The sequence below is a fragment of the Indicator indicator genome, chromosome 1 (genome assembly GCF_027791375.1).
Source record: "Indicator indicator isolate 239-I01 chromosome 1, UM_Iind_1.1, whole genome shotgun sequence".
NCBI classification, from domain to species: Eukaryota; Metazoa; Chordata; class Aves; order Piciformes; family Indicatoridae; genus Indicator; species Indicator indicator.
Window position 1 is genome coordinate 14516970 of NC_072010.1, and position 16625 is coordinate 14533594.

Consider the following 16625-nt stretch of genomic DNA (forward strand, 5'->3'; position numbering starts at 1 on the left):
ATTTACCACTAGACATTAATTTCTTATACTAATTTCTTATTTTTAAAGAACTATAGCAGTTCTGCAGTTGTCAACATAATACCTGTGTTAATGTATGAAATCTGACATCAGTGTGTTCCATAGGTTTCTGAGATATCTAAGGTACTTTCATTTTGAAATGGTAATGAGGATTTTTTGGAATGAAGTTACTATCCAAAGAAGATAGTAGAAAGGAAACTTTGTAACAGAAAAAAATGTTTCATGCCTTTGTTCTTGAAACCCTGTTCTAGTGAGGTTGTAGTGGAGCAATTCTAATTGTCTTTTTCCTTTTTTCTCAAATTTTAGATTTATCCATGGCAGTGCAAAAATTTTCACAGTCTTTACAAGATTTCCAGTTTGAGTGTATTGGAGATGCTGAAACTGATGATGAAATTAACATTGGTAAGTACTGTCTGTGCTTTGGTTGCAGTATTTTTTTTTTTTTTTAGTTTCTTGTATTTAATATGATATCACAAGTATAGTGGAGCCACCTACAGTTTTATGGTTTTTTATTAATGTACATAACAAAGCCAGAAACATTTCCTTGAGTAGAAATCATGCAAGACTTGAAAAATACACATCAAAAACCTTAATCTTCGTGATGCAGCTTGGTTCATTGCAGAGGAAACTATTCAGTAGTACTCAGTCAACTGTGAATCTTCTAAATTCTACTGCTATTTTTAATTTGCAGCCAGTTTTTATTGGGATACTAAAAGGCACACAAGTTTCCTGTGCAACAACATAGGTCTGCGAAAAAACCTACTTAAGTGCCTAGTAAGACACAGGAAGTATTTAAGGGTGTAAACCTAGGAATATGTCCTTTACAACTTGTGCATTCTTAAGTATATAGTTGTCTGAAATTTTGCCAATAAAATTTACTAGCAGCTTTATGTTCTGCCTCTGTGCACACTTCTGCATTCATAGAACTGAACATCTCAGCTCATCTTGAAATTAGATCTCTTTAGTATTAATTATCAAAATGTTCTTCCCTGATTAGACTGATCCTGGAAAAAAATCCAAGATTCAGAATTTCAGCCGCTCTTTACTGCAAAGCATTGTCAGTTACAGTGATGCTTTTGGACAGCAGCATAGCAGCTAGAGTGCTCTAGCTCCTGTTGCTGAGAAACTTGGATTATAATCTGTTTTTGAAATGGCTAAATTCATTGTTATGAGTTTTACATACCACATGGCCCCCATGTCACTCCCAAAACATCTGAGAGGAAGGAAGATGGTTGTTAAACAGTAATTGCTTCTAAAAATCCATTCTTTGGCAGTAGAAGAGGGAACATAGAGCTTGTCAGTGTTTTTTAAAAAGGATCTATGTAATGCAGAGAGAAAACTCAGATTTAGGCTTTTCCAAGTGTATTTCTTACTATAAACTATATTCAGCTCTCCTCACCCTTCAATATTTCCCTTTTCCTGACTGAGTTACTAATCATTGGGCAAAAGACTGGATCTTCTCACTTTCACTAACAAGGTTTGCCTCATCCTCCAACATTGTGATGGTTAGGACACTGCTGTGAAGGAGGACTGTTATTTGGTCACTGTCTTCTGCTAACCTTTGGCAGGGGAGCAGGGGGGGAGGTTAAAATTTACTGACGTACAGAAGTAGGGGGGCAAAAACACTGAACCGCTTCTACTGAGATAAAAAATTGCATATATTCTTCAGGTGTATCAAGCTTGGACAGAGACAGAAAATGAATGGTGTGTATGTGCTCTTTGGCATTCATTTCTTGGCTGTTAAATTTAGCTTGTACATATTTTATGCATTTAGACTAAATCTACAGTATTTCAGTTATCAATAACTTTTTTTTTGATGCATAAAGTTTTGCATTTGAAATGATGTGACCAAGGACAAAGACAGGTTTGATTACCTAAATGTAGCAAAGAAAAGACATTTTCTTGTTTGGACATTAAACAGGCATTTAAAACTATTTAGGAAAAAAATGGAGATCATGAAACTTGACAGCTGATTTATTTCACTTGGAGCTTCAAAGAAAGGATTTCTAGCTTCTAAAGCACCCATTGCCTGATGGATTGTCACGTACATCAAAGAAGCTTATAAGAGTAAAAGGTAAACTGACAGGAATCAAATTCAAGTCTAGCAGAGCTTGAATCATACTGTGTGCTTTTATAGGATAAGGCTCAATTTTTGATCTCCCTAGAGCAGTGACCTAGAATTTATCCATATCTTTTAACATGCCCCAACAAGCTAGATGTTTGCTTATCATCAAAGACAGCTTTGTATAGAAGAGTCCTGTTCTCTGTGCCTCCTTCTGCCTTCACCTCCTTTTCTTAAGAATATCTACAGCTGTGCAGGCTACTGGGAAGTTTTACTTTAGTCTGCAGTGATGCTTGTGCCTTGATAAGTTTTGTACAAAACTACAATATACGTGGGGCTTAATAGAGGGACTATTTTGTGAAGATTTTAAAATAACATTTCTATTTCCAATTTGGCATTGGAAATCTGCCCTGATCCACATTAGTGATGGAAATTCAGGCTCAGAATAAGGTGGCTTCTGTTAGGATGTATTATTTCTGTTAAAAAAAAAATCTAAAATACAAGTGATTTATTTTTTAATTATTTTTTCCTCCTTACTGGTAATAAGTATTTGCAACTAAATTGATAGTTCCGTGAATGTTTTGGAAGTTGAAGGTCTGTCTCTTCAGTAACTAAGTAGAACATTCTTTTTGCTTTTTTGCCATCATGAGCTCTAATGACAGCATTCATTTTTATTTGCATTTCCTGTAACTTACACATTTTTAGATGCTGTCTTTATACAAATAATTGATTTTTTTAATGAGTCCATTAAATACATAAAATGTGTGAGAAGTAGTTTTAGTTAAGCTCCATGAACACGCTCAGTATAAACAGAACTATGATGGCACACTTCATATTTATTTCAATTCTTATATTATTTAATCCAGTGATTTATTTGTTGGTTTTGTTCTTTTTTTTTTTTAATGCTATCTTTGATTTCTAATTTTTATGATGTCATATTTACAAGTGTTTAGTTCTTTGACAGAAAAAAATGTGCATCTTTCTGTGGCTATATAATGTGTTTTAGGTAATTTTTCCATGTTGTTGCAAGTTACAGATATTTATATACATAGCCACTTCCAGGTATAACTTGCTTGGTGTAGAGTCAGACATTTTGTGTGCTGGTTGTAAGCTATTTCCTTTCTTGAATACGAAGACTTTTTTTTAAACTGTGAACATCAAAGGATTCATACTATAAAAAGCTTTTTCAGATATTTGTCAGCAAGTTGAGTTTGGGAAAGAGTGCTTCCCAGCTCTACTAGCTTTTCTCATTAAAAACCAAAGAGCTAGCAACAATTACCAGTGTTGTCCCTTCCTCTGTTTTGAAATGCATGCAGGCAACATGTGATCTGCAGCAATGCAAGGCCATAGTATTTTATAATGACATAGTATTTGATAGTAGAACATTAATATTAGTTCCAGTTGCATGTGATTCAGCCAAGCTGTAATTATTTTGCTTACACTGAAAGGTTATGCAGAAAGTGGCATCTTTAAAACAAAAACAACACAATGAATGACAGTGAATCATTATTTCTGAAAAGGCACAGTCATGAAGGTTTAAGGAAACTCTAAAGACAGGGTGTTGCTTTTTCATATTACTGACAACTGTGCTTTTCTCAGCCTGAAAGAGCTAAGATTTGGCAGCCCCTTGCTATTCACTGTTTTAGACGTACCACCCTATGCACAATTACTGACAGCCCCCTTTTGCAATTAATATTTTGCACAAAGATTAAATTGAGAGCAAATGAATGTAAAGGAGGTCAGTCACTGGTCATACCCAGTGAGAATTTTGTGCAAAATAGATGCATGCTTTTTACATGTTTCAAATCTTCTAGATAATACAGAATGCTACACAAACACTGCAAAAAACTATATTTTAATGAACAAATGTCTTTTTCCCCGGTATGTGCTGTGCAGGCATAAAATTTGCAAAGAAAAAGCTTCCCTAGCTTCCTCCTTTCCTAGTGCTATGTAGTTTATGTTACCTGACTCCTTCCCCTGGAATCTCCCTGGTTTTATCAGCTTTTCTTCTTTGTATTATGTCAATTGTGTCTGGTACAGATGAAAATAATAAATATTATTATTTAATGCAGTGGAATTCTCTCTTGTTTCTTTAGAAAGCTCTTGTCTATTTTATGTTATGGCTAATTATAGATCAGCAAGTTTTAATATCAGGAGTGTAAGATCATGCTCTTAAAAGAAGGCAAGACAAAAATACTTTTTTATATTCTGGCATTTTACTTTGATATCTTTTTATTAGTGTGCGTTATTTATAAAAAAGTCATTGCAAGTCAGGTGTGTTTCAGTCTTGCAACTGTTGCTTTTGGATTTTTTTAAAGGGTGTTTTGGTTTTGTTTTCCCTAAAGAGAATTATATTAAGACTGATGTTTCAGGTAGCATCAAATCCTTGATTTAGGAATATAATAGGATTATGATGATCTATGGAAATATTAATTGAGCTACAAGGAATAGATCAGGAGTTCTTAAATGTGGTATCTTTCCTTGTGGGAACTGAATTCTCATCTTGCTGCTAACAGTTGTGGCCTATGAGATCTTTGCTGACTTACACCTCAAGTTGTTTGTGAGAATATTAAAATTTCTAACTAACCATCTATGGAATTGTTAACTCATACCAGGTAATTCTGTTGTATTCAACAATTAGTTTCAAGCTGAACTTCAAAAAATCAACTAAAATGTACTATGGAGAAACAACTCTATAAAAAAAAGAAAAAGAAAATAGAGCTGACCAACCAAAACAAAACAGCCAACCAACAACAACAACAAAAAAGGGAGGAAAAAACCCCAAACAAACATGAAAAAAAAAAAAAACATTTAATAGCAGTTAGTTGTTGGAGTCCACTGTTGTGTTCTTAAGGGTCTTTAGATTGAGTTGAACAAGGATACCGGACGCTCAGTCCTTTTTTCCTTATAGTGGGTGTCCACGTGGACAGTGCTTTTGAGAGCAGCTGCTCTGCCCTCTTGGAGAAATTACCAGAGGACAAACAGCAAATAGATCTGTCTTCAGAAGTTTTTGTATGAAACTATGCAATGAGGGGGGGAGGTGTGTGAAACAAAGTTTACTACAGCCATCTCTTAAAATGCTGAAATACTGTAAAAGGCTAATTGGCATAAAGAGGTGCCAAGTTCTTTTTTTTTTTTTTTTTAATGTTACAAACTAACATTAATATGGAAACAATAACAAATCCAAGAGACAATCTGTAGGAATTTTATGCTTGCCTGCTGCATGTGTAGGTAAATCTTGTCAAATGAATTTGTGGACATTGCAGCTACTTAGAGGCTAATTGGGATCCTCAGAAAGTAGCTGTCAGGCTAATCACAGATTCAAGACACTGTATTTCTGCTGTTTGTGGTATGCAATGGCTTTTTGAATTTGTCTGGTTCTTTCTGAATTATTTATTAAATGCCATTGAACCACCTACAGTCTGAATCACTTGGATATCTTACAGGTCATCTCTTTAATCACTTGAGGCTAGCTTTGATGTTCAAGTTCTTTTTAGGGTTGATATTCTACCTACTTTGCACTGAATACGCATTTGTAATCAGGTTTCAGAATGGAATTACCAAACACCAAATAACTCTGAAATGAATTCCAGCTACTCAGCTCTACTACTGCCTTATCTAAAGCACCTTGAGGGTAGACATCTGGGGGTGGATTATTTTTTTTTTTAGCATAGAAATCATCCCAATAACCTTTGTAGTGCTTGAGTTTGTTGACCTTGTGGTACATATTAGAGGCAAGTGTATTTACAAAAAGCATTTCTTTCAGATGGGTGGGGAAGGGTTGAGTCCTGAATTAACATAGAAATCTATTTGTGACAGAGTGGATTTGCATAGAAAGATTGTATGCTATTTTTCCATGGTAATTACCTGCCTAGATTTGCCAGCTCTTCTCCCTCCAGTTACAAGAATTAATTTTAAGATTAACTTTTTAGGTGACCTTTAAAGCAACTCTAAGTAAACTACTGCTAAGATTTGAATCCCAGGATGGAGTTCCTCAGTATTCCTGTTGAACTATTTTTATCTACAAAGTTAAACAGTAACAAATTATGGGAGGAACTCAGCACAATCAGGGTGTGAAATGCCTAAATTATTTGTTTAAAATCTGTTAAATCTGTTCCTACCATTATTTTTTTTTAATCCTTCTTGCATATTTAAACAAATGCCACTTGTTTCTGGAATGCTATTGTTTCTTGACTCCAGGAAATGAGTGATTTTATGCTAGGATTCCATAGAGTCTTCAAAACAGTATCTCAACCAGAAAGAGAAGGTTGCATTCTGTTGGTCCAGCCCAGAGCTCTTGTCCTTGCTGTGGAAGGTCAAATGAGGCTGACAAAGCAGGAAATAAAATGATGTTGCAATAGGCCTTGAGTTGTACAGGAGGAAAAGGTAAAATAAAATCAACAAAAAAGGCCTTATTTTTTTTTTCTCCAAGACACCTCTCAGAAGGTTGTTAAAATTTGCATGCTTCATTCCCCATTGCCTTAATATGTGTATTCAAATGGAAAAAAAAGGTTATATTGGAGTGGTTGATGCAGTTACTGCCCTTCCTGTCTGTCCTACCCTTCTTCTGTGACAGGAGTTATTGAATGTGAAGCAAAGGATCTCCTGAGTCACTGCAGTTCATATCCTAGTGTGCTAAGGGAGTCTACTGGTTCATTTAATTATGATGGACGACTGTCCTGGTTTAAGATGGCCCACTCTAAGTCTGACACCCACAACTGGGAGCAGTCTCAAAAAAACCCAACCAACCAACCCCCCCCCCCCCCCCAAAAAAAAAAAAAAACCCAAAAGCCCTGTGTGTTGAGATAAGGAGAGTTTAATGAAAGTAATACAATGCACCATACCATACAAAGGAGCAAAAGAAGCCAAGCCAGTGAAAGACAATCAGCAAATAAGCCAGCAAATGGAAAAGGGCAACAACCAAGCCAGCAGCCGGTAAAGCAGGAGACCAACATCCCAAACTGCACACAGGAAGAAAGCCCCCTGGATATGAACTTGAAGCCTCATCGTCCTGTATGGCGTTGTACTTAGCAGCAGATTCAACAGACTGTCTCAACTGGTCCCTCCCAGCTGAACCAGGACAACTACAAACTGTGCTGTCTCACTTGCCTTAGAGTTCACGCATTTTACAGAAAGATGCTGAGGCAGGCAGTGGACAGCAGTAGCTTTGGTCCATTAGAGGAGTCAGTATTGGATCTGAACTGCTGAGTAGGCAGGCCCATGCCACTTGGGATTAAGATGATGATTAAGATGTTTTGTCCCTCATTAATAGTTTGATCTTCTGGGTTCTTTTATATGCATTCTACATTACTGTCCTCATTCCACACCTTCAAAGTACCTCTACTTCCATCCTTCATTGCTTAGCTTTGTTACTTCTGGTTGAGCATCCCAGTGGAAGTATGAATGCCTGTGAGGAGACAGTCAGAGGACTGGAGAATTGCTTTACAACGTTGGTTTGAAAATAAGTGGTGTGTAATATTAGTGCATATAATACACGTTGAGTGAAAATGGCAAAACAGTTTAGAATTGTCAAGTTAGTATAGTGACTTGTTTTCAAAAGCAGGTAGTGGTTTAATCAGATCACCTTTGAGATCTTTATCTTCAGGTCTGAGCAAATAAAATGAAGGTTTTGTACTGTCTGAATTCAAAATCCTTAGTATAGATTTTTAAGCATGGCAAGTCCCTTGATTCCTTTGTAGGTCTAAATTCAAAAAGCAAACCTACCATTTGTTGAGATATTGGGTGAAATTCTGCCAAATTAAAATGTTTCACCTATAAACGCACTGAAGTTTATAAATCAGAAAAACAAAATTAATGATTTTCAGCTGCATTCTGGACACACTGTTTTTCCTTTTACTCCCTGTGTTTCAACACAAAGAGCCACACACAAATAAGGTTTGTACAGCTGGAAAGATTGAGATACCAGATTTTTTTCTCTTTCATTTAAAATATGAATGTGCCTCTGAAGAATCAAGGATTGGCAAGCCTGAAATGTAGACAGAATTACTTCTAACTCCTTTGTTTATGGAATGTTAGGATTGAGTATTACTTTTGCATCTTAATATGCTGTATGTTGCCCAGTAGTTACTTCCTACATTGTGTTATTTACCTGTTCAAAACACTTGAGTATAAAGTAGGAATTCTTTTCTTAGAATGAAAGGTTTGTATTCATGGCCAATTTATATCCTGATTCTTTCTAGTGAGATTGAGTGGGACTGGAGGCAAAGGAAAGCAGGGGAGGATAGAAAGAATCTGTGATTTAACCAGAATCCTGTTTCTGAATGTTCCATGTTTTTTAAAGCTGTTCTTCCTCTGACAGGCTGTGGATATGAGTCAGCTCTGGAAAAGTCTGATCTGTTTAAGGGAAAGTTAATGGATAATTGAGCTAAAGTAACAATTAATTAGATTAAACAGACTTCTACAGTATAGGAAGTTATGCTGTTAGTTTCAATGGGTGCTAATTCAAACTGCTAGGGTTTCAAAGTACGTCTTCAGAAGCACTTCAAGATCACTTCATACCTGTGGGACAAAACAATGTGCTGAATATTTTCCCTATACCTTCCTGAGCCATGAAGCTATGTAGCTCAGCCTCAGGACTGCTTCATGTGGCTTCATTGGATGGAAACAGACTCTCTTTGTCAGATACAATAATTTTAAACTCCATTTTGTAGTGCCATTGAGATGCAGTATTTCTTAATGACCATTTGTCTAAAATCATTACCTCTTTATTCTGTGAGAACATGAGGAAAACAGAATATTAGTTGTGACTAGTCCCAACAGCCTTTGCTTTTTCAGAGAAGTATAGAAGAAAGGGGAGAGACAAAAAAAAATTTACTAATTTGTAGAAGGGTTTGTATATAGTGCTCTGTGAGAGGAAATAACTGACTGGTAGAGCCATTCAGCCCCATGTTCCAAACAAAATGGAAGACATCACTTAGATGATTTTAAGTTTCCGCTGTCAGTTCAGGATGCCACATTATGGGAAAGGTGCTATAGACTGGAATGGGCTGCTTCTGCCAGAGCTCTGCTAGTGTTGTGTTGAAAAGTTCTTGTGTTGAATAATTCATGCTCCAGAAGGTATACACTTTCTAAATTGAATAATACATTCTCGAAATATGTGCTGCTTTTATAATCAGAGCAGAACAGTGACACAAGGATAGAGAAATTGCAGATGGGTTTTTAATAAAATATTAAAAGCATGGCAGTGGTATGTGAATAATTGTTTGGGGTGGGTTTGTTTTGGTTTTGTTTCTGCTAACATAGTGTGGGGTAAACAGCCATTGTAAGCTTTAAAAATCTTTCAGAACTGTAGGATAAATGCTTTGCCCTTTTTGGATACATCTAGAATTGTGAGGTTCTACATGAGTAGGGCATGGCAATTTACTGGTATTAAGTCAAGTAACTGGATTTATTTAAATTGTATAGCATTGCGTGTCTTGAGTTTATGTCTGCGTGTATTGTGTTTGGCAAGTGCTGACAGTGGATATGGAAATTCCAGATAACCTGACTTCCTTGTAAGTCATCTTCATTTTTATATGAACATGTAGATTTTCATGCATATTTATGTTAAGAATGAGTGGGGTGTGAAGTGTAGATGTCCTGTCTCAAAGCATTGTTTTAACTTTTTTACAAGTCTTAATCTTGTTTAAATATTTGTGACACAGTTGTTACTTTTTATAACAAAGAATTCTTCAGCGTGATACTGTTTATAACCAGGTTAAGGTGGTTACGCTGACAGAGGTTTGTTACCAAAAAATCCTATAATGGGGAAAAGGATTGATACTTCCTCTAGCACCCTTACATTTTATGCTTTGCATATGTTTAGAAAAAAAAAGTCATAAAATACCTTACTATATTTGCTCATTAGGTGTTGCAAGATGAAAATACTTTAGAGTTAAAATTCCTGATGCCTAAATATGGAATGCATTTATTATAATGTACTTCCAAGCACATCTTGCAAAGCTCTGGGCTTTTATTAAGCTTAAATCTTTATTTGTTGCCTTGTGTGTTTCTCATATTTGTCTGCACTTTTGAGTGTATTGTGCTCAGATAGGAGGTTCCATTGTTAGTGTGGAGCTAGCTGACCTCTTCTGCTGGGTTGTTATGCATCTATAGAGTGATGAAACCCAGAATACTGGTCAGGGCAAATGCTTTTGCCTGGTATATTGCTAGCAATGGAAGAGCTAAGGATATTAGGAAAAAAATCTTTACTGAAAGTAGTCAAGCATTGGAATAGGCTGCCCAGAGAAGTGATGGAGTCACCATCCCTTGAGATGTAAAAAAACCCATGTATACATGGCAGTTCAGGACATCATTTAGTGGGCATGGTGGTATTGAGTTGACAGGTGGACTTGGTGGTCTTACAGCTCTTTTCCAACCTTGATGGATTTTAAAGATCTGTTCATGGGGAACACTCCCTAAAAAACAAATAGGGGCATCAAACTGGGAGACTGTTACTGAATCTGTAATAGTTTCATTGCTGATTGTGACTTCATGGGGAATTTGGAGTACTTATTGCATTTGGTGATCTTAAAGGTCTTCTTCAACCTATATGACTCTACAATTCTCTCTGTCCTCTGGTGCTTAGTGATAAGGTTTAATGTTAGATTTAACAGTGCCAGGTTAATAATTGAACTTGATCTTAAAGGTTGTTTCCAACATAAGCAATTCCATGATTCTAACATTGGAAAGAGCAAATACATTCCAAATAATAATGCAGTGGAAAATTTACCCCTGCATTTACTCTGAGTTTACAGTGCTTTAACTCAGATAAGGAAAGCCTTGGGTTATACTTGTTTACTTTTAAGTACATGGATTTCAGTAGCTGTGCTCTGATGAAGTTTCCTGCTTGTCAGTATATAGTGTAAGATGTGATTATATTTGGAAAATAATATGTAGTCCTTGAAGCATAAATTTGAGCATAAAGTTTTTGTCATTTTTCTGCTTTGACATCTGTGCACTTTATTTCCAGATATGTTAAACCAGGCATTTTTCATCTTTGTGTCTCTTTGTCTCTTATCGTGCTTTTCCTTCCTGTTGTATAATGACTTTGGCAAATCTGGATTTATTTTCAAGAATTGGGAAAAAAAAAAAGTAACTTACTTTTCTCCACAGTTCAATGTAGGAATTGCCACAGGAAATGAAATTACCACTGTAAACTGCGCTTCCTGGGAGGATCTAACTCTTACAGCAGTAGTTACTGTTTAATTTTCTTACTGTCATGCCTGTGTTAAGCCAGGATAAATGTCTTCGAAATTGGATGGGACTTTTAAAAACAGCTTTAGTTCATCAGCTGAAAGTACAGTGTCTGGAATAGGTAGAAATTGCTTCTAAATATGAAAGGTCACAGCATTAATTAATAAAAAAGTATTGTAGTAAACCCTTGGGGAGTTTGCTTACCAAGTTATGAAGCAAATAGTGTAAGAATGTTCATTTCTTGAGTCCAAAATTACTTCAGTTTGTCTGCTCCAAGTATGGTTTTATCACAAGAATGGTACAGACCAGACAGAGTTGCCTCTGCCATTGTATAGCTTCCCATAGTGGAAGTCTTCAAGGAAATTTGTGGTTACTTCAGTTGTGAATTTAAACCACTGTCTGCTGGCAGAATCTGCTGTCAATTTGAGAGTGTCTGCTGGGGTATTTCCATGTAATTTTAAAACCTGTACACTTGAATTTTTGCTTCAGCCTATGTCTTTTACTACTAGAAGTGTGGTAAGTATAAACACAGATTAAAGGAAAGAATGAAGTCTTTACTATAGATCCATATAATCTGACACCCAGTTTAGGGAAGTAAGAGAAACCAAATGGAGAATAAGGCAGCTCATCAAATATTTAAATGACATTGAAACCCTGTGAAGAAACAAATCATTATCTTGCTATTCTAACTTTGTCTGCAATGGAATCTTCTAATATAAGTTGTCTTTTGACGCCAATACTCAGCTTAAAGTTAAAGCACATCTGACATACCTTTAACTTACAAACTGGAGTTTGTATAAATACCTAAGTAATATTACCTTAAACCTAAACAAAGGAAAGCAGTTACTCTATTTCCTGCAATAGCTTGGGAATGAAACCCAGAAGAGAAAGAAATTGGTAAGAAAAAGAATGGTTTCAGATCCTTCACTCCTCTCCTTTCTTTTCTCTTCTTTTCTGCTTTCCCAGTAAATGTTATGGTACTGAGCTCAATCTTCCAAAGTTTCTCCAAAAATGTTGCCACTTGGAAAGTGAAGGAAGCGGACCTAGGGTAGAAGTGCCAGAAGAAATAGTAGTAATCAAGAAAAAATGAAAACATGATCAATAAATGGACAGATTTAGAAGACATGCTTGTCCAAATACTGTTTTTCTGAAAGTCTGTTAAAAAAATATAGATATTTTTCTATGTATGAATATATTGCAGTTCTCTTACACTGCTATTCTTCATTTTTTATTGTATTACAGTGGTACTCAGGCCCAGTCAGAATCTTTTGGTGAAATTTGTTTTCAAACCAAGGTGTTGATTGTGCAGCTTGTTTCCTTTGGGCTAAACTTAATTCCATTTAAAGCTGTGGATAATTTTACACATTTAATGTTTCATAGGCTTTATTCAGTCAAAAAGAAAAAGGAAGACAAAGAATTGTTAACACATCAGTCCAGGTTGTGACAGTGGTAAAGGAAATGTGTTGTATAAGCTAAAGCTATATTTAAATTCACAGCCAACATATTGAAAGACAAAGAGAAGGGGTGGCTATGGAAGCCTTATTTCAAGACAGTCCTCCTTTGGCTTTAAATTTTAGCATGTTGAAAACGTCATAGCAGTGACATCTTGAGACCTCCATTTTAGTTACCTTCACACACTACAGATCCTATGTGGCTTTTGTGACATCTGTGATTCTTGTTAGGTAGAAAGTACTGAGAAAGCAGATAATTTTGTCTTCTATTTTTTCCCAGATACTTGTGGCCTGTCAGTATTATGTGAAGGGTAAGTGTCAGGAGGATGGAGCTAGGCTCTTAGAGATGCCCAATTATAGGACAAGGGGCAGTGGGTGCAAGCTGGAGCGTAGAAGGTTCTGCATGAACACAATGAAAAACTTTTTCAATGTGAGGGAGAGAAAACACTGGCTGCCCAGAAAGGTTGCAGAGTTTCCTTCTCTGGAGATGTTCAAAACATACCTGGATTCATTCCTATGTGACCTGCCTAGGTGATCCTGCCCTGGCAGGGTGGTTGGATTAGATGATCTTTCGAGGTCCCTTCCAACCCCTAATGTTCTGTAATTACTTTTTTAGTATGACTTAAAGCCACAGAAAGGATGGATGTTTTATTTGATACTGTGGTGGTGGTGTTTTTTAAAACAGCTTGAAATACCACGTATGTCTGCAAAATATGCTAGTCATTCAAATGGAATAACTAGAAACATCTATAAATTAGTAACTATTTAATAATATGTTTAGTTGCATTTTTAGAATTGGAAAAGAAAGTCTCTTCTCCCAGCACTCATGGATCTTTCATTTATTCTGCTTTTTCACTGAAGTGTCATAAACAAGTGTTAATCCGTAGGAGATTTCCTTGTGGGCCTGAGGTCTGCCTTGAATTCTGATTCAGTAATGTATTACTTAGTAGGAAGAACTCCCTTGGAGGCTTTATTTGACATTCGTTCTCAAGCGTGAATTCAGAGCCTGCTATAGCATGTCTGTGCTGGGTAAGACCAGTTCTAAAGAGAGGATGTACTTGACTGACCTTCCTGCCAAAGTATTTTGGGAGTGATGTACAGTACAGTCCAGCAAGCTTGCACGTTTTCACATCTTACCCAGCCAGATGTTGTAAAATCAAATGGTATATTTCTGTATGTGTATTTTTTACATGCTTCCATTCACGTATCTGAAGATATTGGTGGCATGTGCTTAAAGTGTTGTTTAGTGTATTTTAGAATACCTAAAAATTGCTTATACATTAAGGCTGCAGTGTAACTGCCAAAAGTGTTAAACCCACAGTCCATTGCACAGGCAAGAATGTTTTATTTTTATTCTGCCTTTCATTTGGTTAACTTCCCATTCTGTCTTGGATTGAATATTATCTTCCAAGCTTGACTTTGTCTTTAAATATAGAATTGGTCATATAAAACTACTGAGGGGTGGGTGTCAGAAGGAGGGGGCCAGGCTGTTTTCGGTGGTACCCAGTGATAGGTCAAGGAACAATGGGATCAAACTAAGAACATAGAAGATTTCACCTCAACATGAGGAGAAACTTCTTTACAGTGAGGGTGACAGAGCACTGGAACAGGCTGCCCAGGGGGTTTGTGGAGTCTCCTTCTCTAGGGACTTTCAAAACCCACCTGGATGCATTCCTGTGTGGACTATCCTAGGTGATCCTGCTTTGGCAGGGGGGTTGGACCTGATGATCTCTTGAGGTGCCTTCCAACCTCTGATATACTGTGATACTGTGCTACTTCCAGGTTTCATAAACATTGTTTTTGTTTTCTCATTAAAAATAGATGTCATCATACCTGTTGTATGTAATGTTTACTGGTACAGTATAAGTAACACTGTGATTTTTAGGATTAAGCTGATTATTGATAGACTACCTTGAATGATGTTCATGGGCATGCTGTTTTAAGATACTACATTCTCTATACAAGTATGTAACAAAAATTTCGTAAAATTTATGAGTACAGAAAATGCATGATTTTTTTTTCCTATAAAACACAGGCTTGATTTTAATAGAGTAAACCAGAATTCTGTAAATGCAGAGAAATAAATGTCCTTTTTAATTTCTCCCTCATTCATTTAATCCTACATTATGCTTCAATTCTCTTTTGATTATGCGTGTATAGCTGTTTCTGGGGCTGCACCGTATGGCTGGAATAAAAAAACAAGTGGTACACATGCATCTTTTGGAAAAAAATACGTTGGTCTGCACCACTACAGTGTAAGCTGTTGGTATTGTTAGTTTGCTTCCTTATGAAGCAAATTCATTGAAAGATTTTTCGTTTAAAAATAAATAGTGTTGGTTGGGTTTGTTTTTCTGTTTGTTTAAGAAAGTAATGGCAACTATTTCTCCTGAACAAGGGAAATTTTGCATCAAATTACTGCTGGGTTTGGAAAATTTCAGAGAAAGCAGCTGGCAATCTATTTCAACTGTGATTAATGAGACCACAAGTGTACAAGCGGGTACATATACAATTGCTTTTACTGGTTGGGCATTGCTTTTCACAGGCATCATTTCCATCATGACACCAAGCCCATCTTGCAAGTTCTTTGAATAACCCTTAAATAAAAAGCAGACCATAAAACTATTTGGATTTTGTAAGCAAGTATCTCCTAATTACTTGGAATAAAGTATTAAGGCAGTGCTTCAATTTACTTAGTGACCCTTGAGTAAGAATAATGCTTTTTTAAAATAATTTAAGATACCTTCATATTTAATGTAAGTTAGATTACATGTTGTACTTGATATTATTGGTGTGTTTTCAGATTTTTTTCTTATCAGCACATAAAATATTTGACTCTTCTTCCCCCTCCCCCTTTTCTATTTGCGAAGCGAGAAAAAGAAATTAAAATGTTGCATGTAACTAAGAAGAGGCCATGAGGGCTGCAGGTAGTTCTTGGGCTTCCTGACAGACAGCAGTGAGCCTTATCTGACACAAATGGTTCTGATTTTTAAATCTTCTGAATTTTAACTATGCAAAAGCACCTCAAATTATTATTGTGGAAATCTTGTCTGCTTCTCCCTTGAGAGCTGGAAATCCAGAATTAAGTGTGGGTACCCTGTGCCTCGGGTTCCTGCTGAAATCCTGAGAGGTGCCTTGATTGTGGAGGGAATGATGCCCCTGCCCAGCTGTCTGGCAGGGATCCCTGGCATGGATTTCTGGCAGCCCTTTGTGTGAGCTGTCCCCAAGGGGCTGGATTCCTCATGGTAAACTCTGCACTCTGTATCTATATGCTGGGTTTGTATGGCAAGATTTTGGTAGCAGGGATTACAAGATGGCTTCTGTGAGAAGCTGTTGGAATCTTCCCTTATGTCCTATGGAACCAATACCAATGCTGGGGGGGAATTCTCAACCCCCTACCACAACCACCCAGTTCCAAGACAGACCCAGTGCTGGCTGAGGCCGTGCTCATCAGTGATGGGGGTAGTGGCTTTTTGATAACATATTTAAGAAGGGACAAAAAACCTGCTTTGATAATGGGAGAGAAATAACTGTGCAAACACTAAGGCTAGTGAGGAAGCAGGAGGACATGCTCCAGGCACTGGCTCATAGTGAGGCAGGATGTTGCAGCCTGTGACTTCTAGAGCTTTCTCATATGGAACAAGTGGCAGAGTGTCACCATAATGACTTAATTCAGATAATCCCAAGAGCACTCACAGTAATTCAATTGTAATATAAGACATTTCAGGCTGATTTTGATGTGCCCAAAGGGAGGACCTGTGTACCCATGGAGAGAGAAGTCCATGCCAGGGTAGGTTTGCAGACAAAGCTTGTGACCCCATGTGGGGTACCCACAATGAGTAGCCTGTGCCTGAAGGACTGCACCTTGTGGGAGGGATCCCATTCTGGAGCTGGGAGTGAGG

The 16625-nt window shown here is 36.9% G+C and overlaps 1 protein-coding gene across 1 annotated transcript in view; it reads left to right on the forward strand.

The window, feature by feature from the left end:
• The window catches only part of ARHGAP42 (Rho GTPase activating protein 42), a 161653-nt gene that overhangs the window by 35740 nt on the left and 109288 nt on the right, over window positions 1-16625 (forward strand). The window contains exon 2 of the mRNA XM_054400380.1: window positions 325-420. Coding sequence (XP_054256355.1) covers window positions 325-420 — 96 coding nt within the window. The remainder of the gene's footprint in view (window positions 1-324; window positions 421-16625) is intronic.